Source organism: Myxocyprinus asiaticus, chromosome 15 (assembly GCF_019703515.2).
Source record: "Myxocyprinus asiaticus isolate MX2 ecotype Aquarium Trade chromosome 15, UBuf_Myxa_2, whole genome shotgun sequence".
Taxonomy (NCBI): domain Eukaryota; kingdom Metazoa; phylum Chordata; class Actinopteri; order Cypriniformes; family Catostomidae; genus Myxocyprinus; species Myxocyprinus asiaticus.
Window position 1 is genome coordinate 41,111,764 of NC_059358.1, and position 21,345 is coordinate 41,133,108.

At 38.7% G+C, this 21,345-nt stretch overlaps 1 protein-coding gene across 2 annotated transcripts in view; it reads right to left on the minus strand.

The window, feature by feature from the left end:
• Positions 1–21,345, minus strand: part of LOC127452612 (plectin-like) — a 214,622-nt gene that overhangs the window by 19,101 nt on the left and 174,176 nt on the right. For both annotated transcript variants that reach the window (XM_051718223.1, XM_051718222.1), the window contains exons 9-26: positions 19,722–19,841; positions 16,877–16,972; positions 16,605–16,732; positions 14,441–14,534; positions 14,132–14,286; positions 12,080–12,404; positions 11,697–11,774; positions 11,451–11,612; positions 10,385–10,489; positions 10,199–10,294; positions 9,990–10,115; positions 8,800–8,952; positions 8,561–8,715; positions 8,101–8,227; positions 6,754–6,937; positions 4,056–4,213; positions 3,789–3,964; positions 3,476–3,614 (exon numbers count right to left, since the gene is read on the minus strand). In XM_051718223.1, the coding sequence (XP_051574183.1) occupies positions 3,476–3,614; positions 3,789–3,964; positions 4,056–4,213; positions 6,754–6,937; positions 8,101–8,227; positions 8,561–8,715; positions 8,800–8,952; positions 9,990–10,115; positions 10,199–10,294; positions 10,385–10,489; positions 11,451–11,612; positions 11,697–11,774; positions 12,080–12,404; positions 14,132–14,286; positions 14,441–14,534; positions 16,605–16,732; positions 16,877–16,972; positions 19,722–19,841 (2,577 nt within the window). The remainder of the gene's footprint in view (positions 1–3,475; positions 3,615–3,788; positions 3,965–4,055; positions 4,214–6,753; positions 6,938–8,100; positions 8,228–8,560; positions 8,716–8,799; positions 8,953–9,989; positions 10,116–10,198; positions 10,295–10,384; positions 10,490–11,450; positions 11,613–11,696; positions 11,775–12,079; positions 12,405–14,131; positions 14,287–14,440; positions 14,535–16,604; positions 16,733–16,876; positions 16,973–19,721; positions 19,842–21,345) is intronic.

The following is a 21,345-nucleotide window of genomic DNA, read 5'->3' on the forward strand; positions in this document are numbered from 1 at the left end:
TCTGGCCACTCTACCATATAGGCCTGATTGGTGGAGTGCTGCAGAGATGGTTGTTCTTCTGGAAGATTCTCCTCTCTCCACAGAGAAATGCTGGAGCTCTGTCAGAGTGACCATCGGGTTCTTGGTCACCTCCCTGACTAAGGCTCTTCTCCCCCGATCGCTCAATTTGGCCAGGCGGCCAGCTCTAGGAAGAGTCCTGGTGGTTCCAAACTTCTTCCATTTACGGATGATGGAGGCCACTGTGCTCATTGGGACCTTCAATGCTGCAGACATTTTTCTGTACCCTTCCCCAGATCTGAGCCTCGATACAATCCTGACTCGGAGGTCTACAGACAATTCCTTGGACTTCATGGCTTGGTTTGTGCTCTGACATGCACTGTTAACTGTGGGACCTTATATAGACAGGTGTGTGCCTTTCCAAATCATGTCCAGTCAACTGAATTTACCACAGGTGGACTCCAATCAAGTTGTAGAAACATCTCAAGGATGATCAGTGGAAACAGGATGCACCTGAGCTCAATTTTGAGTGTCATGGCAAAGGCTGTGAATACTTATGTACATGTGATTTTTTTCTTTTACATAAATACATTTGCAAAGATTTAAAAAAAACTTCTTTCACATTGTCATTATGGGGTATTGTTTGTAGAATTTTGAGTAAAATTATGAATTTAATCCATTTTGGAATAAGGCTGTAACATAACAAAATGTGGAAAAAGTGAAGCGCTGTGAATACTTTTCGGATGCACCATATATTGTTAGATATATACAAGAAATAAAATACCAAATAACAATTCTAGATGCAAGAAAGACCACCCCTCCCACCCCTCCAAGCCGTGTCGATTGACGTCCACACTGGCTGGACGAGCTTATACGGCAGCGGGTCAAGACAGCTTTGCACTTCATAGCATGGTGGTGCTTCAAGTCTTGTAGGCCAAGCTTCTCAAAGATATAGACGAGCAAGACCTGAACCCTGAAGAGTTTAAGGAGTTACGCATCACCACAGACTTGGCGCAGTGTGCTACAAAAATGTCACTAAGCAAATATTACAAAGATATCACTGACTGTTATATTTTGAATGCATAATGTGAATTTTCAAATAAAAAATTAAATTGTTCCAAAATGTAACATTTTTCAAACAAAATTTCCAACAAAGAAAAAAAAAAGTTTGCCAAAAGTTAAATACTTACGGTTAGGGATTTAGAACCAAACCTAACAGCAATGTTTGAGGAATATTAAGGCAGTGCTGCCAGGCAGGCACCTTAAAAATCTGTCATCAAATGTCCTAAAACATGCAATAATGAAGCCACTGGCAAAGTATTTTCAATAAAGTAAAAAATAAATAAATAATTATAATATGCAGTGCCGTAACCACCAAAGACATCGAGAGGGACATGTCCTTAATGTTTGTGTGAATCTTCAAATATTCCCTTTTTGTAGTGTTGAATCTGTTGAATCTTTTTTCTTAAACAAAAAGTAAAAACTAAGTAAGGAATAACTGACGACGGACCGTTAAATTATTGAAAAATAATGCACACTTGAGGTGGTAATGCAGTCACGACATGCAGTGAAGTAACAGTTACACCTCAGGTGTGCATTATTTTTCAATTATTCAACGGGCTGGAGTCAATTATTCCGCTTATACCACGGTTACCACACCTTCGTTCAGGGTTTTATCTCAAGACATTTTCAGGTTTTCGTCCCTAAACGCTCTTATGAGTGGAAATACTTTCTTCCGCCACGGATTCAGCGTCTTGCTCTAATACAGCTCAAGCCTTCGTTGCTAGTTCGAAAACGTCACTTGAGAACTAGCAACGGAGGATTGCGAGGCTCGCGCTGCTTTACTGGAGCACTTACTGGAGTAACATGTCAGTGCGTTTGTGCGTGTGTGTGAGAGTTGTGTGTGAGTTCGTTTTTGAGGGATCGAAAGAGAGAAGCTCTGAAACTACTTCATTTTTTGTAGCTCTCGTCAGAAGTAACATTGCTTCAAAATCGCCAAGATGTAAGTTTAAGCACTTCTTAGCAGCATCGAGTGTCACCATATTTCCGTTTTATACCACGGATCTGTTGAATGCTTGATTCTGATTGGTTGACGGACGTTCTTAGTTATGCAATTATTTTTCAAGTAAACGCACAGCTACTCGCATCTATGAAGTAGTTCCAGGTCTTGACCACATAACGGTTCCATATCACTTTGCCACATTATTTCAGTTATTTCAAAGAGCCTTACATGCTACCACAGCAAAATAAATACATAAATACGCACGCACACGCACGCACACACACACACACCATACATGCTACCACAGCAAATTAACCATATACACAAAGACATTGGTTAAAGTAAATCAGTTAAGAACATCAAACAATGTCTATAATATCCTACATTTATTTCAAATTCGGTTGAAAAGCTCCCTCGTCTCCCCCACACTTACAGACAGTCACACACATAAATACGCACACCAACACACACATGCGCAATTTGAAATTATGGGGACACTAGAAATATCCTCATAAACCACATTTATTGCATAATACCCTAGTAATTACCAGTTTGTAACCTAAAAAAAAAAGCTGTGCGCCTTCATTGCTAGTTCGAAAATGTCACTTTAGAACTAGCAACGGAGGATGTGCTGCTTTTTAGCATGTGTGTTTGTGTGTGTGTGTGTGAGCGAGAGAGAGGGGGAGGGGTAGCGCCGGACTTTACACTAGAGTTATGTGAGGCTGATTAGGGCGAAATACACTGATACATAAAAAGTTTCACATATTAAAAGTGATTTCGGATAATAGAAACTGTTGTATTGATCAAGTCGCAGGGGGTGCGGCTCTATTTGTTAGTCACGACACAAGTCTCAATGAGTGTGTGTGTGTGTGTGTGTGTGTGTGAGCGTGTGTAGGTGCGGGGGAGACGAGGGAGCTTTTCAACAGAAATGTAAATAAATGTAGGATATTATTGACATTGTTTGACGTTATTAACTGATTTACTTTAACTAATGTCTTTGTGTATATGGTTATTTTGCTGTGGTAGCATGTACGGTGTGTGTGTGTGTGTGTGTGTGGTTGGGTGAGACGAGAGCGAAAGAGAGAGAGAAAAGAGAGGGAGCCCAAGGACACTTTTCAATTGAAATAAATGTAGGATATTATAGACATTGTTTATCATTCTTATCTGATGTACTTAACCAGTGTCTTTGTTTTAATTTGTTATTTTGTTGTGGTAGCCTGTAGGGCTCTTTGAAATAACTGAAATAATTTGGCGAAGTGATATGGAACTGTTATGCGGTCAACACCTGGAACTACTTCATAGCCATGTGTTTACTTGAAAAATAATTGTACACCTTAGAACGTCCATCAACCAATCAGAATCAAGCATTCACAGACCCCGTGGTATAAGTAAAAATAACTGAATAAAGATTGAAGTTTCACCCATTGTTATACAAATGTTTACCCAGTGAACACTAAATATTACATCCCAAGTTACCTTGAGCTCAGAACAGTAGTTCTCGACTTCCTGGACATTTTTAGGAACTGTGTGAACATCACGGAGGTGATTCTCATATTTCTTCAGAACCTCTTCTGCCCCTTGTGTGTTCCGGATCACAAATTCTATTGTCTTAAGCCTATAGAGGGAAGAAATTCCTTGATCTTATCTTAGGCCTAAATAAAGTTTATTTGTAAAGGATAAGCATATTAATTGAACACAAATCATAAATGAAAAGCGGTGTCCTTGACACTGACATTCTGATCTGTTACGCTAAAGACACAAATACAGCATAGATGAAAGTGAGCCTTACTTCTCCAGGTACACAGAGGACAGGTTGTAGGTTTGGTCCATCTTCTGCAGGGTGATGTCCAGCTCTGAACGCAGGACTGGAGTGCTGGTCTGCTCTGGAGATGCCAGGAGCTCCTCAGTTTTCTGAGACACTTTATCCAGGTTCTTCTTAATTCCTTCCAGCTCAATGTGCACTTTCTGTTTGAGACAGCAACACAAACTCTCAGAAACTCTGGATAAGACAAATATAAGAAAGGGGGAGGGGGAGATGGTGAGTTTTCAGTCATACCTTCTGTTCAGCAGTCTTCTGGATGCAGTCTTTGAGTGGATCTTTTTCCACAGGTTGTCGGATTCGGACCACCGTGCGAGACTCACAGTCTTCGATCTGCAGACGCAGGTCTCTGATCTGAGTGATGTACGTCTTACATATCGACTCATCCTGTTCACCTGTGAAGAGAAGAGAATTGTGACTACAGTTTTCTCAACAATACAGGAGGATATACGACAGTTTATCACAGCCGAAGGGAGTTCATCTGTTCATTCATTCATCTGTGTACTGCAGCCAACGTTCATGTCACTTACTTTGGTCACACACACACAATAGATCGAGTGTTAGTGGGTGAATCTCACAAAAACATGCCCAGGTCATGTCACCACAAAAGAGAGAAATAAAAAATGCTATTTTGCATAAGGAAAATTAAGCCAAGCTTGAAGACCATTAACCGTGACCATATTTCTGCAGTGTAATGCATACTGACATTTACATTTTTTACATGTTTTGTAATTCCTATTATTCTCATTGTTAATTCACATTAGATTCTCATTATTGCAATACAGTAAATTTAAAGCAAAAAAATTTAACGCAATGATATTTTTTATGTGAGTAGCAAAAATTTAAGACAATTTAATTTAAAATAAATACATTTTAAGGTAAAATAAATACTAACATTGATGTAGAAATACTTAAAAATTTTAATATAATTTTTATCACATTGTAGTAATAACATTGAGATTTTTTTGAGAATGAGATTTATTTTTATTTCTTTCTTTCAATATCTTCATGGTACTAAAAAAAGGCTTCATTTTCTTTATGCAAAATATAATTTCTATTAATTTCTATTGTTCTTGGGCTGAAATATTACCTGTACATATTCTTCACAAGTTTTGTGTGATTCACCCTAGTAGACACTATCTATTGACAACTACAATTGTGCTCAAAGTTTGCATACCCATTGGAGAATTGGTATTATATGTACCATTTTTAAAGAAAACATGAGTGAGCAGGCAAAACACATTTCTTTTATTTGTTATGGGATTCATATTCAACTGTAGATTATAACAGAATGGCACAATCATAAAACAAAACATGGCAACAAAGAAAAAAATTAAATAACCCCTGTTCAAAATTCTGCATACCCTTAGTTCTTAATACTGTTTATTGCCCCCTTTAGCATCAATGACAGCGTGCAGTCTTTTGTAATAGTTGTCTATGAGGCCCCAAATTCTTGCAGGTGGTATAGCTGCCCATTCGTCTTGGCAAAATGCCTCCAGGTCATGCAAAGTCTTTGGTCGTCTTGCATGAAACGCACGTTTGAGATCTCCCCAGAGTGGCTCGATGATATTAAGGTCAGGAGACTGTGATGGCCACTCCAGAACCTTCACCTTTTTCTGCTGTAACCACTGGAGGGTCAACTTGGCCTTGTGCTTAGGGTCATTGTCATGCTGGAAAGTCCAAGAGCGTCCCATGCGCAGCTTTCATGCAGAAGAATGCAAATTGTCTGCCAGTATTTTCTGATAACATGCTGCATTCATCTTGCCATCAATTTTCACAAGATTCCCCATGCCTTTAGAGCTCACCCCCCCCCCCCCCCAAATAACATCAGTGAGCCACCACCATGCTTCACTGTGGGGATGGTATTCTTTTCACTATAGGCTTTGTTGACCCCTCTCCAAACAAAGATCTATTATGGTCTTGTCACTCCAAATTACAGTGTGCCAGAAGCTGTGAGGCGTGTCAAGGTGTTGTCGGGCATATTGTAACTGGGCTTTTTTGTGGCATTGGTGCAGTAAAGGCTTCTTTCTGGCAACTCGACCATGCAGCTCATTTTTGTTCAAGTATCGTCGTATTGTGCTCCTTGAAACAACCACACCGTCTTTTCCAGAGCAGCCTGTATTTCTCCTGAGGTTACCTGTGGGTTTTTCTTTGTATCCCGAACAATTCTTCTGGCAGTTGTGGCTGAAATCTTTCTTGGTCTACCTGACCTTGGCTTGGTATCAAGACATCCCCGAATTTTCCACTTCTTAATAAGTGATTGAACAGTACTGACTGGCATTTTCAAGGCTTTGGATATCTTTTTATATCCTTTTCCATCTTTCCATTACCTTGTTACACAGGTCTTTTGACAGTTCTTTTCTGCTCCCCATGGCTCAGTATCTAGCCTGCTCAGTGCATCCACGTGAGAGCTAACAAACTCATTGACTATTTATACACAGACACTAATTGCAATTTAAAAAGCCACAGGTGTGGGAAATTAACCTTTATGTGTGTTTTTCCTCTGTAATGTTGAGAGGAATACCAAAAATCAGTCACAGATAATAAAAAATAAATCATTTAAAAATGATAACAGATGTCCTAAAACATAACAAAGACTACTAGACACAAATAAACAAAAGAAAAACATGCACACTCCGTAGAGATGCGCAGTTAGCTAAAGCACAGAAATCAAATGCTGACAAAAGCAGACAAAGCGAGCTGAAGTTTTTCCATTTTTTAAGCAGCTTTTAACTGTTGCTCATCACCGCCTGCAGAGCATCACTTTATGACTCACCCTGTGCTCTGAAAACTGCTCCTGTAATGTGAATTTAACAGTTACCCAACATCTGTTAAAATGTCAACCTTGATTTCAAAAGATTTTCTTGCTACCTGATGTGAAAAATGGGCTTCGTCAGGGTGGGGGGTATATATGTTGCAGGGGTAAAGTCTGTACCTTTCTCCAGGGTGCGGAGCAGGTTGTCGAAATGCTGAGTGGTCTCATTGTAGTCCCTCTCAATCTGCATGAAATAGTTTGAATCGAAGAGTTTTGATTCTCGACTATCTTTGAGGAAGTCTTGATAATGAAGCTGCAGGTTCCTCAAAATCAGTTTGTACTCGTCTGGTTTCATTGTCTTGAACTGAAACATAATTATATCAAATGCAATACATGAACAACCAGGGCAAATATATAAGTCCTGCATTTATGTTCAAAATTATTATATTTGCATCTTTCCTTAAAACAGAAAACTAAATTAAAAGGAATATTCCGGGTTTAATACAAGTTAAGCGCAATCAAGAAAATGAGGGGCAAGTCAAAAATGTTTGTGGTAATCAACATTATGCCACAAATGCTGTCGATGGAGCTTAACTTGTATTGAATCCAGAATATTCCATAATAGAATATAACTATATATAACTTATTATATATAAATATAATAAGAATATAATATTCCATAACAGAATATAACATAATCATGTAGTAAAGAATTATTTTGACCCCTGGAGTTGTGAGATCAAATCTAGGGTGTGCTTAGTGACTCCAGCCAGGTCTCTTAAGCAACCAAATTGGCCCGGTTGCTAGGGAGGGTAGAGTCAGTGGTTTACGCTCTCAATGGGGCGTGTGTAAGTTGTGCGTAGATTGCGGAGAGTAGCATGAGCCTCCACATGCTGTGAGTCTCCACGTTGTCATGCACAACGTGCCACGTGATAAGATACACGGATTGACTGTCTCAGAAGCGGAGGCAACTGAGATTCGTCCTCCGCCACCCGGATTGAGGTGAGTAACTGCGCCACCACAAGGACCTACTAAGTAGTGGGAATTGGGGATTCCAAATTGGGAGAAAAGTAAAAAAAATGTGTTTCTTATCTCAGATAAACAAACTGCAGCACAACTGTTCCCAGCCAATTAATTTCCACACTTTAATGTGTTTAGGTGGGCCCTTGAGGGCCCTGTAATTCAATTAAGCAATTGTTTTGTTTACTGGTTACTGACTTATAACTTAACCTTTGCAAACTGACAATAAAGTTAGTGAGGGTTGCTTTTTAAACAGTATTGAAGGAGTTCCCATGTATGCTGGATACTTGCTTTCCCGTAAAACTCATCCATTAAAATAAAAATAGTAATAATATACATAAACCTTTAAATCTAAAGGTTTTAAAATCATGAGAAACAAATTCACTCAAATGTGTCTAAACCTTTGACTGGTAATTCAGAGGCAAATCCATTTTAACGATTTGAATTGATGGCTCGATCATTCACTCTCAGATATATTTAATTGTGTAAATAAGGCAGGGAACAAACCATAGTGATGTTCCATGAGCGGATAAGCTGGAAGTCTTTCATCAAGTATTGCCAGGACAGCAGACTCCTCAAGTCAGTGTGCAGTCTCTGCCACAGAAGCAGTATCTGCTGATGACCCGCCTCCAGACTGTGAAAAACATACATACAACATAAATGTAAAAATCTAACGTTCAATGTGTTTTAGGTGATTTTGTTACTACAGGGTATAATTAAATACCTAAAGGAAAGAGAAATATCCTTCAAAATGTTTTACCCTTGACCCTTTTGTCAAAACCCTAGTGAGCTGCTCATGTCTTCCAATGCAAAGACTGTTCCAAAGGTAGATATCAAAATTATGCTGCCTTATAAGATATCTTGTTTCCTAAGGCTGACTCCTCCTATTTAAATTGGCGATTCTTGTGCAAGGACCGGACCTTTTGCTATTTAATCAAAGGTTTGGCTATGTGAGACTTTAATTTACCTGGACACACTCTCGACAGCTTCCTTGTTGACGGGCGGCACCAGGAAGCAGACAGATGGTACTGTGGCCTCGTTTCCTGAACGATTTAGAACCTTCCACTTATACGGCTGAGAGTTATTGATGAGTGCGCACTCATCACCTTTGTGCATCACAATCTATTATGAGGGATAAGATTATAAGCATACAGTACAAGCAAATGGTGCCTAAGGATGACTAACAGTGAACATGGCTATGTCTACCTCCATCTGTTTGAAGTCGCACACAGCCTGAATGGGCAGTTTGCCTTTGAAGGGGGTGGTGGGGTCCCGTGGCTTCAGCTGGATGATGGTTTTGGCTCTCTTGTTTAGGCCAGCGATGTGAGTCTTAAACTCATTCAGTTGCTCTCTCTCCTCCTGAGAGAAAAGAGTCCGGTTAGCTAAAAGCTACAAAGCGTTTGACATCTAGATTCCACATCCATATTAACATCCAACTGGGGACATTTATGAGAAAACACTCTAAATATACATCTTCCAAATGAAAACGAACGTGTCAAATAGATGTCTTGGAGACATGTCCGTGAGGTTTCAGGCATTTAATCTTTAAAAATATATTCAAGAGTATTGTTTGAGACACCCAATTTTCTCTTAGGGTTTTATCAGATTTACCCAGCTCTACACATCATATGTCGGTTATAAATAGGAGGTCCTTGGCCAGAATAAGCTGCTATGTGGACTTCATGCCGACACAGGGAATGGTGCCGATGACACATACCAGGTTTTTTAACGATGTGTCTGCGTTTGTAAAATACAGAATTTTACGTCAAAATTCCAAGTGGCTGAGCCCAAACATGGGGTATCATTCTACTCTGTATGCCTCAAGGAATCTAATGTGACCAACTTCATGATTATAAGCCAAATTATATAGAAGGTATATGCAAAAATAGCCATTTTCATATTTCTTGACCAGTAGGTGGTGCTGTGCCGAAACTGCTTAGATACCTCAAGGTCATAGTTGTGATAATATATTCCAAGTTTCGTTTCAATATGCCAAAGTGTGGCCAAGATATAACTCTCTGTCAAATCCACTGAAACGTTATATGAGAACAATTCCATCTATCAAAAATCTTTTTTCAAATTTTTTTTTCAAGAATGTCTCTAGATTATATATGCCACATTTCATGCAAATCGGACACATGGCCTAGAAGGAGTTAAAAAAAATATGTTCAAACTGGCGGAAAATCTAGAACGAAATTAAAACCAATGGTATACATTCAACTCGGCGAAAGCCACGGAATCAGAGGAAAAAAAGACTTTATCAGCGTAAACAAAAGTGCAAATTTGAGCTGTAGGTGACGCTAAAGGGTTAGAGATAGAGACCCCAAATTTGCTCTGGTACATGTTCAGACTGTCCTCAATCAGTGTGCCAAATTTCATAATCTGGGTACACTTACAACAGCGTCCTGGAGCAAGTCCTCCAATCGAGTGGCAGTGGTGGTGCGGTCACACATGTACTTCTTCTTCATGGTGTCCTGCATCTTCTTCATCCTCTCCTCAGCCTCTCTCACATCAGCAAAGAACTATGAGTGAAACAGATAAGGAACAGTTAAAATAGTAAAAATGATCTGAAAACTGCTTATACTTCATTAAGGCTTTGCTGTACCTGGAAGTATGCAGTGTTCTCTTTGAGATGCGTTTCAATACAACAGCATACTTGGAGGATCCAGCTCCACTGGGTCTGCAGAGCTGCCATGAAGGCCTGAGGAACACAGATATAAGATGTATGTAACATACAATGTGTCAATGATATCTTAGTTATGTAACGGAAGAAGTGCAGTTCAGTTTATACCTCAACGGTCTTCTTGCCTGGATGGCTGTCTTTGATGAGTCTGTCTCCAGTGGCCTGAATGTCGCTGACTTTTTTCTCCCGAACCTCCAGCTCTCTCATAAGTCCCTGAGGAATTAATTAGACCATGAAGAACACTCCAACATTCTTTGTGTGAAACTGTAAAACATTCTCCATTTCCACCTTGATCCAAATGAAATGACTGGACACTCATCTCACAACATTATTCAACCATGTTTTGTTGGTCCTTGATCAACATTCCAATCAAAAAATCATATGCCAAATCATATCCCTAACCATAATCTACCCCAAAAATTAGAGGAAAATGAGAAAATGTTTGAGAAACTTGTTTGTATACAATCACTATTTTTGCAATTCCATTTTGTGACGCTAGTGGCACAGAAATTACACACTTCACCTTTAAAAAATACATACCTACACTGCTCATAGGAATTTAACGATAACTCATAAGAGTCATTTGTCAGACTAAACTGATCATGCTGTATTTTTTATCTGTAGATTCAAAAGAACCGGCTCAGAAGAGTCATTCGTTCGGGAATCGAAGTGCACTGGTCGCGCTGTATGCTTTGCTCTGTAGATTAAAAAAAAAAAAAGTCTCACAAGGGCCATTCGTTCGGAAGTCTGTCTGCACTGGTCGTGCTGAATGTTTTGAAGCATAGATTTAAAAGAATCAACTTTTAAGAGTCTTTTCTGGTAATCAGGCTGCAGTGGTTGTGATGAATGTTTTGCAGTGCAGATTCAAAAGAACCGGCTCAGAAGAGTAATTTATTCAGGAATTGAACTACACTGGTTGTGCTGTATTTTGTGCAGTTCAGATTCAAAAGAACCGGCTCAGAAGAATCATTCATTTGGGAATCGAACTACAATGGTTGCGCTGTATTTTTTGCAGTTCAGATTCAAAAGAACAGGCTCATAAGAATCATTCATTCTGGAATCGGGCTACGCTGGTCACGCTGTATTTTTCACTCTGTAGATTAATTTGAATAAGAACCGGTTCACGGTTCCCAACCCTACTCGTGAGAGTGAACAACAGTGGTGCCACACTTACGGAGTAGTTCTCTTTCTTAGCAGTCATGTTGGTGTTGCGTTCACTCCAGTCGTAATTGGTTTCCTCTTCCTCTTTGTCATTAAGCCACATCAGTTCTTTAGTGGCGGCATTGACAAAGTTGTACAGCTGGTCAAGATGTCTCAGACGTGACTTGGAGGAGTTCTAGGGAGAAAACAAAACAAGTTCTGAAACTCTCCACTTCCATAGACTTCATGATTGTTAAGAGTTACTGATATTAACACTCACCAGCAGTTTGGTGTACTGCAGATCCAGTCTGCCCAGATAGTCTCTGTATGTGCCTTTGCTAAGAGGTGAGAGCTGATTCTGAAATTCAGACAGAAGTAGAGACACCACAATACAGCAATTAATTTATTACATAAAGTGACAGAGCGATTTATCAAGACGGCCAATCGTCCGGTATTTGCTCATTTTGAGATTAACACATTGGCCATATTCAATATTAAATAAAGTGCACATATTCTTTTTTCGTTTCGATATGTGCAAATACTTTATAGTGAATTTTATTGTACTTTACTGTACTTTTTTTCAGTATCATATACTTTAAATACTGTATGTGGTTGTTGTTAATGTGTAAGTAGTCTGGTTCACTGTTTTTGTTGGTATTTTACCTCATCTGCTCGTGCTCGTTCAATCTTAGCCTTAAAGTCCTCAATGGTTTGGTGAAGACCTCTGTGACTTCCCAGCTGAGACTCTACAGAAGGAAGGTCAATGCCCCACTCTGAAGTGTCAATCCTGCGCTGGTTCTCCTCCACCCAAGCTAACAGGTCCTGTGCATAGCGGAGGGTAACCTCATCCAACTCAGGCCGTACACGCTGCGCAGACTTCTGGGAGACGTGTGCGATAGAGACTTGAGTAGCTGAAGTGGCACTGGGCTTGAGCCTCAGACTGTACTCAGTGCGCAAGTTCACCAAACGCTCATGCAAACGGTAGACTCTGAGAAAAGAAAGTCAAGAGTCATTCTGTTGTCTTTATTTATAGATGTTACTGTTAGCTTTAAACAATTAGCTTGTTGTATAATTTTTTTCTCTCTCTTTTTAATGAATACTGTAACAATAAGAGATATTATTCCAATTGCTTAATTACCAAATGTCTATAGGGTCATTAGTGACCCGAGATTTGTAATAGTCTCATAATATACAGTATATTTGCACTTACTGTACATACTGTAAATCATGTTTTAGGATTATTTCATATCTACTGTATGTAAGTTTACCATGGCAGGATTTCTATTTCTTTTTTGATTTTCTGTGCATTAATGGTGAATTATCAGTATCCCATATGCGTGTACACATACAGTACATGTTATGTGATTTGTTACTCAAGGTGGCACTGCTGTTTCAGTGAATTTGACATTGCTATTTGACGGAGAAGCACTGTGGAATTAAACTATAGCAAGTACATGAACACATGCAACAGTATGATATGGCTATTGCCATTTGAATGTACTAATTAAATTCTTCTTTGAAAAAAGTTGTGCATCTATTTAGGCACAATAAGCGCCTGAAAAAAAAAATCATATATGTAGCTTATGTGTAGCATATGTGTTATGTGTTGCTCAGTATGTGTTTGACAGTCAGTTGCGTCTCATAAAATTTCAGAGTGAAAATAATACATCCCCTTCCATCATTTGTTGCATTACATCTCTTTGATAAAACATAAAAATATAACATAATATATCATTCTATTATTTTGTACATTTTACACAATCCGGGCAATTTGTAGATCTATTTGTGATAGATATACATCCCAGGTCGCAAACACGAGGTACATAATAATGTCCTGCGCAACCAGCCTGAATCTCATGAAATTTACAGACGTGAACATGACAACATTTTTGCAATTCAAAATTAGCGTGCTGTATAACACGTTTGGCTGCAGGTTTCCAGTGAAATCCTCGCCAAAAGCGAGTAAAATGGTGTCATATTCAGACGAGGTTTTAAGGTGAATTTTAGATGGATGTTTTAAAACATACCTCCCTAATGTGAAACTTTTGCCTGAACGTAACCAATAGTGTTTTAAAATATATAAGAGACGTTTAAAAAAGACACCCTTACCAAATCAACACCGAAACCTAACCATTCGTTTTTTAAAATGCAGAAGCAAAATGAAAAATCACATTTTCTGAACCAACCACATCATTTTGTGCTGCTTTAATGACTCTGTAATGTCACATGTCAGCTTGAGTTCATGACTGGACTTGAACCGCCCCTTACGAAAAATTTGCCATGAACTCTCAATTTTTGTAAGGGCGATCCTCCGACTGTAAGTCCAACACCCTATCAGGTGAGCCACCGCGCAAGCTATCCATGTTGGAATAAGTACATATATGTAGGTGGGTCTGTAATACAAGCATTACATTTTTATTTGTATTTTTTCAAAAGATGCGTTAGAGTAAAAGTGTGCTGATATTATAAAACAGCAGGGTCTGAGTAACAGAGAGAAAAGTAAGTTTATAAAGTCATAATCAGCCATTAAAGTCATGATCTGATTGAAAGTGAATAAAAAACATTCACTTCACCTGGAAACTGCAGGGAATTGTACCTGGAGACACATATAACACGTTTGGCAAAATGCCACATTTTCAAAATGAGCAGGTTGGGCAAAACACCCATGCATGCAGGAGTGAACCAGCTTCACCAGCCAAGCTTTGATGGTCTCACCTGCGATACATCTGCTCCGCCTGCAGGTGGCGCCCATCTTTGAGAAGCTGAACATCATTAAAAAGGAGACGGATCATTCCGTCTGCTTTATCCAGATCACTCTCCACCTCAACTGAGTGCTGAGCTGGTTTACCAGCTGTCAGAAGTCGAATGTCCTGCAACAAGAGCGACAATGCCATTCAAAAAGTTTAACATACTAAATACAGTTGTGTTGATCCATGAAGCAACTTCACATTTGATCTAATAACAGCTGTAAAAGAGGCAATGGTGGGGTGAATGCTTGTGATAAAAGCAGGTCAGTGTTCTCACCGTCTGCAGCAGAGACTCGAGCTGGTTGAGCTGTTCCTCACACATGCCTGATTCCATCTGTACTTTACTTACAATCTGCTGGAGACGTTCAAACCTGGAAGAGATTGGAGCAAGATACACAGAATAAAAAAACATTTGGTCAATGTTGAGGTTTCAATGGACATTTACATCTCTGTTGCTCATGAGGAGAAGTTCTTAAACATTCAAACTGAACCTGAGATAACTTTAGCTAAAAGTACATTTCCATAACGATAAAACCATGTACATTTACGCATTTGGCAGTTTTTGGGTTCCCAAGACGAAACCCATGACAGTGGTGTTGCTAGCATCATGCCAAAGACCACTTAGCCTGAGACGGAGCACTTGTTTTAAAATGAATGGGATAAACTGAAACATCCAATATGGCGGATGTAGAAAAGGAAGTCCCGCCTTACAGGAAAAAGAGCCAATCACCTTTTAGATACAGACATCGTCTGTCAACTCGAAAATGTACATAAGCATTAGCTGGACAAGCCTGAAAAATAGTGTTTTTTTTAGCGTGATCTGAGCTAAAGAAGCACAATTTATGATACTATTGTTATGAGATTATACTGCTGAATTGAAATATGTTCTTTGATCATAATCTTGACCAACTGTTTTGGAGATTTTGGTCTTTCCCCATTGAAGTAGATAGAAGCTGCACTTTAATGCCGCTTTTGTCCAAATAAAATAGCTGCCTGAGAGCGCTCCAAGGATGGACGCTGAGTTGACTGACTTGCGTTTAAAGGGAATTTCCATTTATTCATTTCTTTGGCAAGTAGTCATGTAATAAGCGGAATTATGAGCAGTCAGATGGTCATTATGGCAAAATAAACCCTGTCATGTAATACAATGATCACCCTTTCTAGGTTTATTTTCCAATAAGGACCTGCTGACTGTACAGAACCATTTTGAGAAAAAATATACCCCAAATGAGAAAAACATGATGAGAGAAAAACAACACAAGCCAATATATAGGAAGAAACTCACAGTTTTCCAGGACGAAGCAAATACTCTAAACGGTAGGGGTCTGTTAAAAAAGCCATTATTTAAAGTCCAAGAGTACTAAAATCTTTCCCCATAATGCAGAAAAAAACATGTTTTTGCTGTTATAATCCAGTCATGGGACTCAAACTACAGCCAGGAAAAAGCCAAGTTGTTGTAGCATTTGGTCAGCCATTCCACAGCGCTGCCCATGAAAGAAACTGTGCTGCATATTCCTCTTGTCCGGAATGAGGCAACATTGTCTTGTGACAGGGGTTGTGCCCTGTCTTTGACAATTCTACATGAAGATTATTGATAACTGAGATCATAATTGTGTCACTGATTCACACCATTTCATTCTTTTGCCAATGGGGTAAGAAAAATAAACTTAATTCAAAGGGAAAACAAGTGTATTTTTCTTACCCCATTGGCATACAGTTTTTTCTTGTTTTAAACATACTGTAATTCTCACTAAATTCAGTTAGATTTCTCTCAAAACAAAACTTAAAATCTTAATGCAGTTTGCCTGTCAAGTAAATAAATGAAGTTTTAAGAATGTTTAGATATTTTTACAGGAAAACAAGACAAAAATAATCATTTTTTGCAGTATATTGCATTCAAAATGAAAATAAAATGTATTGTGACACTTCATAGTTGTCAAAAGTTAGTGGAACATATTCATTTTAATGTGTGTCACTCTGCTAGGACACCAGTGTAAACTTGAGAGGAACTGACTTTATAAATCCACTAAAAATCAGCTTGACAACAGTTAGTTAAAAGTCATTATAAAAATGGCTCAGAAAAGTTAAGTTCGTTCCAAGAAAAGCTCTGCATTATTTGTTTGCAGGTGCCGCTTGGTTTGATATTTTGTCCTCCGATGCAATGACATTGAGAAGAGTGGAAAAGGCAGACATTTGTCATTCCCACGCAATTCTCATTAGTCCAAAATGTCCTTATATAAACCCTTCATTGTGTGTTAAGGGGTTGAGGTAATGTCAGGTTTCAAAGATAACTGAGTGTCAAATTCAAGTCAGGCCATGTCATTTCATTACATGCTCATTCTATTCTCAATGTCTTACAGACCACAAAGTGAGTGGGTTCCTCATCAAGCCTAAGGCCTGTGTTTTTAGGCATGCTATGGTCTTATAAATGAATCACGTACCTCTCAAACTCTATTCTGAGAAGCCTCTCCCTCTCTAGAATGGCCACATGGAGTCGCCCCCATTCCTTCTCAACATCAATGGGGTGGTAACCAGGAGGAACCTTAATCTGACCGGCCTGAACCGCACTCTGTGGAGAAATTTAAGATGTGAAATCATAGTATCAAATAACAGTAATTTACAGGAAATTTCCATTTTAACCACTCATTTCTCAAGTTACATGTTTAAATCTCCAAGATCAAACATGAATTGACATTAAGTCTTGTGTACAAACCTCAAAGGACTCGTAGAGGTGTTTGGAGCGGATCTTATCTGACTCTTTGGTGGGAAGCTCTGTCTCTTTAAACATCAGAAACTGACGCCACAGAATCTACAATATAAAAGACAGTAAATAAGTAAATAATTAAACACACATATAGATATGTAACATGATGTTGAGGCCGAAATATGCTCTACGCAAGTATGTGAAAGCAGACGCTTCTAGCTCCTCACAAGCTCAATTTCACACATCGTTGCGTTCTGAAATGTGTCAGATTGCATTTCATTACACACTGTAACTATGTGTTACATTCTCGTTGTTGCCACAAGAGGTGCTATAGTGAGATTAGTGTGAACTGTCTGCTTCTGTGGTGAAATTTCTCATGGCGGAGCAACAGTTTGAAGAGAATATTGCTGTGCAATATTTAAGTAAGTTAAAGTCATATTCAGCAGCTTACCAGAATAAAAACACATCCAGTTTAATGGCATTGACGTTTGAAGGTATCTCTATCACCCCCTTGAATACTGAGGTTTGTTTCCAGCATGGTAATGCAAGAACACATGTTAAGCATGTTCCACCGGACCGCATGTTGGCAATGTGGTGGCCAAGCTCTCACATCTGCGTTCACATATTTGCTTAGAGTATGTTTAGGCCTTAAGAATGCATGAGGTGTACTGGTAAAACACATAACACAATTAAACTATACATTTCTCTCTGAGTTAAATCACTTAAAAGAAAATAATTATATACAATTAATGCAAATAATTAAACTTTAAAAAATTCAGGATTTGACATAAGAAATTGATGGGCACCCAAAACCAAAATGTAGGTATTTCCTATTGCATTAACTTACTGTAAAATCAAGAAGATTTTCCTTGTGTACAGCATAGAAGTAATAAAAAGACTTGAAAGCATCATGCTGTTCATTGACATAATTGGGCAAGGGCAGGTGGCACTGAATCACTTCACCGGGTCACACCACAGAACCAAGAACTCTCTACATATGTGTGAAACTACGTGCATCCTGTTATATATGGGTCTGTTGTGTTTACGGTACTAAACATTTCAGTGCAATCAAAACAATTTAACCTTTCTCCCTTAAGCAGGTTCATTTAAATTGTTCAGAAAACATTGCAAGCTTTCACTGTGCACGTTCTGACTTTATTAGCCATCTAGCAAAGAGTGGCATGGGGATTCTTTCACTAAGCAGGTAAAATAAATACCTGCCCTCAGACCAAACGTATTCCTGTCACATAGCTGCTCCGCCCTGATGGGACAGAGCCATACAAATTCACACAAAGAAGTTCAAAGACAGAAAGCCTGAACTTTCAGGTGTGGTATCCTATACTCATGCAGAATAATTTCTTCCAGTAACATGTGATTTGATCAGGAAGATATAATTCTATGTACGTTATTCACAGTGTTGGGGAAGCTACTTTAAAACTGTAGTTTGCCAAGCTACAAGCTACTCAAGCTACGCTTTTTAAAAAGTATTTAGCATTACTACAAGACAAAGGGGAGAACACACGGAGTATGAATTGTGCCTGGTAAAAGCCCCCTTTTTTATTTGAATTTTTTTATTGCAAGCGTTTCTGCTCTGGTTAGTGCCTGATTCACTAAAGAAATTATGCAGATCAGGCAACGGAGCAAACACACCAACGAAATCACTGCTGAATGCAGTTTGCATGTGCAACTCTGATGTTGTGGGCCGATACTGAGCGCTATATAAACATGCCGAAAGCGCGCTTGACTACACCTACGTCTGGCTATATGCCGGGTTATAATGCTCCTCTCCATCATTTAATCATTACTTGATGAATTACTGCTAATATGACTTCATTTAATTAATCAAGACAAACTAGATTGTGGGTGGTTAGTGAAAAGAATGCAGGTTTTTGCGCTGCAAATACCACACATAAATGTTGCTCAACTGTTTAGTGAATTCGCCTCAAATTGTCTTACTACATTTTAAATATAAACTATTATATGATATAATTTATTTTTGCAATCAGAGCAGTATTTATGGCACAAAAACATTGAGGGTGACAGCAATAAACTTAAAAAGATAAATCTAATAAACTAGAAGCACCAAGGCTGGGTCCACCCAAGATTTTCCTTGTGCCGCTCAGAAAGTTCTGACGCCCCCCACCATGGTCGGACGGCAAAACGAGAGAACCTATTGCGCCCCCCCCCCCGCCAAAGATCTCATCCTAGTACCAGCTCCAAGAAGCACCCTCATTTATATAACTGACCCCAAAATATAGTGATGAATAAGAGCAGTACATAACAGTTTAGAAGAGTGTGTTTAATTATTTTCCCAGCTCGCTTGACTATAAAGCTCCACGCTCAATACAGTGTGACATAGAAAACAGTGTTTTGTGAGGCTACAGTGCAATTTGTTGGAAAAAGTCACTTGTTTCTGATACACTTTTCTGGCAATAGCTTAGCTACTGTCTTGCTAGCGTCGCTACATTTATTTAGTCACTCCCCAACACTGGTTATTCATCCCAGTAGATATGTAGATAAGTTACCCATCCTCCTGAAAAGACCAGCTTAGACCAGCATGAATTTCATCGGTATATGCTGGTTAGCACTGGTTTGGCGCTGGTCTAGGTGGCGTTCAGAAGCCTGGAGGGGACACCAGCACACTAGCATCCCGTTCCAAAACACAACATACTATATACTGGTGACCAGCTGTGCTGAGGCAGCTAATTCTACACAAAATCCAGACAACGTGCATCTTATAGACAGTACAAAAGACAATAAGACTGCATTTAATTCAATAACTGGATACGAAAGGTGTTACTACTAACAAACCATGTCACAAAACAACAGCAGACTTCAGATTAGCGTTCCTCACCTCAATCTCCTCATAGTTGGTGGGAAACTTCTTTTCCTCAAAGATGATGACATGATGTCTGATCCACTTCAGTAGAATGGTGACCAGCTCATAGTATTCCTGCCAGCGCAGTTCCAGCTCCTACAGCCCGAGAGCACAAAAACATCTCAGAGAAGAACAGGAGAGCTCTTTTGCCCCTGTGCTAACTCGCTAAGTCACTTACCACACTTACTCAATTAGGCTTCAACAAACATAGCCTTGTCTGATAACAACACATGAAGGAATTGAGAAAGGCAAGGAGTCCAAATACAAGAATAGCAAATGTAGGGGTGGATAGGTTTATTTTTTATTGTTTGGTTTATGGTACAGCTCATATGGATTAAATAGTTCTCTTTCTAAGTAATGGGACACAACTGATGCTAATGGTGTGAAGGACGAATTTGATAAATGCATCTGACAGCAGCTGAATTAAGTTACATGGGGGTTTTTGGCAGCTATTTTCTAGTGAGAACCAGATCACACAAAATCTATTACTTCTCAAATTTATATTAAGCATCCTTCTTAAGGATGTAAACATGGAGGTGAAATAATGTCCTGACACCATTCTGTAACTCCAGTGAGGGTCAAAGAAAATCTTGATGTGCCATATTTGAATGCACATGAACACAAATGAGATGTGAGAGCTATGGAAATTTTAAGGGAATATCTAACCTGGTTTTATGACAAGTCGTATTAATTAGTACGAGATGGAAATAATAAGAAATCATACAAAAATTGACAACTTTTAAAATAAACAAATCAACAAATAATGTTTTTAGGTTTTTCCTAAGTTTAACCCAAACCTAAACATAAAGTCTAACCCCTTACCCAAACCCTAAACCAAACCATGATTTTAAAAGGAAAATTACATGTATTACAGGTTATTGACAGACATCAGTCATTTGTATTGCCAAAATAAATATGGGATGAGTTACCAGATTTGTTCACAGATGCTTCCTTTTTTTAAATAAAGTATTGGATAGGAGGTTAGTTTAAATTTGATGCCTGTTTTGTATCGCTTTGAAATTTTTTTTGGTTGGTCTCTTTGGAAATAAATTATGAGACAAGATATCTTACGATTTCGTCATGAGATTATTTTGGACAACCTAGTCTCATAGAATGAACGTTACTATAACTACATTTTTTCTAAATGTTTCTACATTTGTACGTGCCGCGTTCTACGTTTGGCCGCAATTTCCTGGTGAAATAAACACTAGAGGATTAGTGACTTTATAAAAACTTACTTAATTACTTACTGCTATGTTATGATATCAAAACACTTTTTGTCATGTGTATTTTGTTGATTCATGTCTTTTATTTTGAAATGTTTAGTTCCTGTTTCCCTTGTCAAGTGATTTCATGTTTTCCCTCCATGTTCATGTGTCATGTTTTCATTGGTTTATTGTTTAATTAGCTTGTTATCAGTTCTGTTTGTTCATTGGTTTATGTTCTCCCATGTCTTGTATTTAAGCCTCATGTTTTCCATTGTGTCTTTGTGAAGTATTGAATGTATGTGGATGTGTTTTGTGCTACGTAGTCAAGTCGTTTATGTTTTATGGTTATGTTTTGTTTAGTCATCACGTTTGGATTACTGCACTTGTAAATA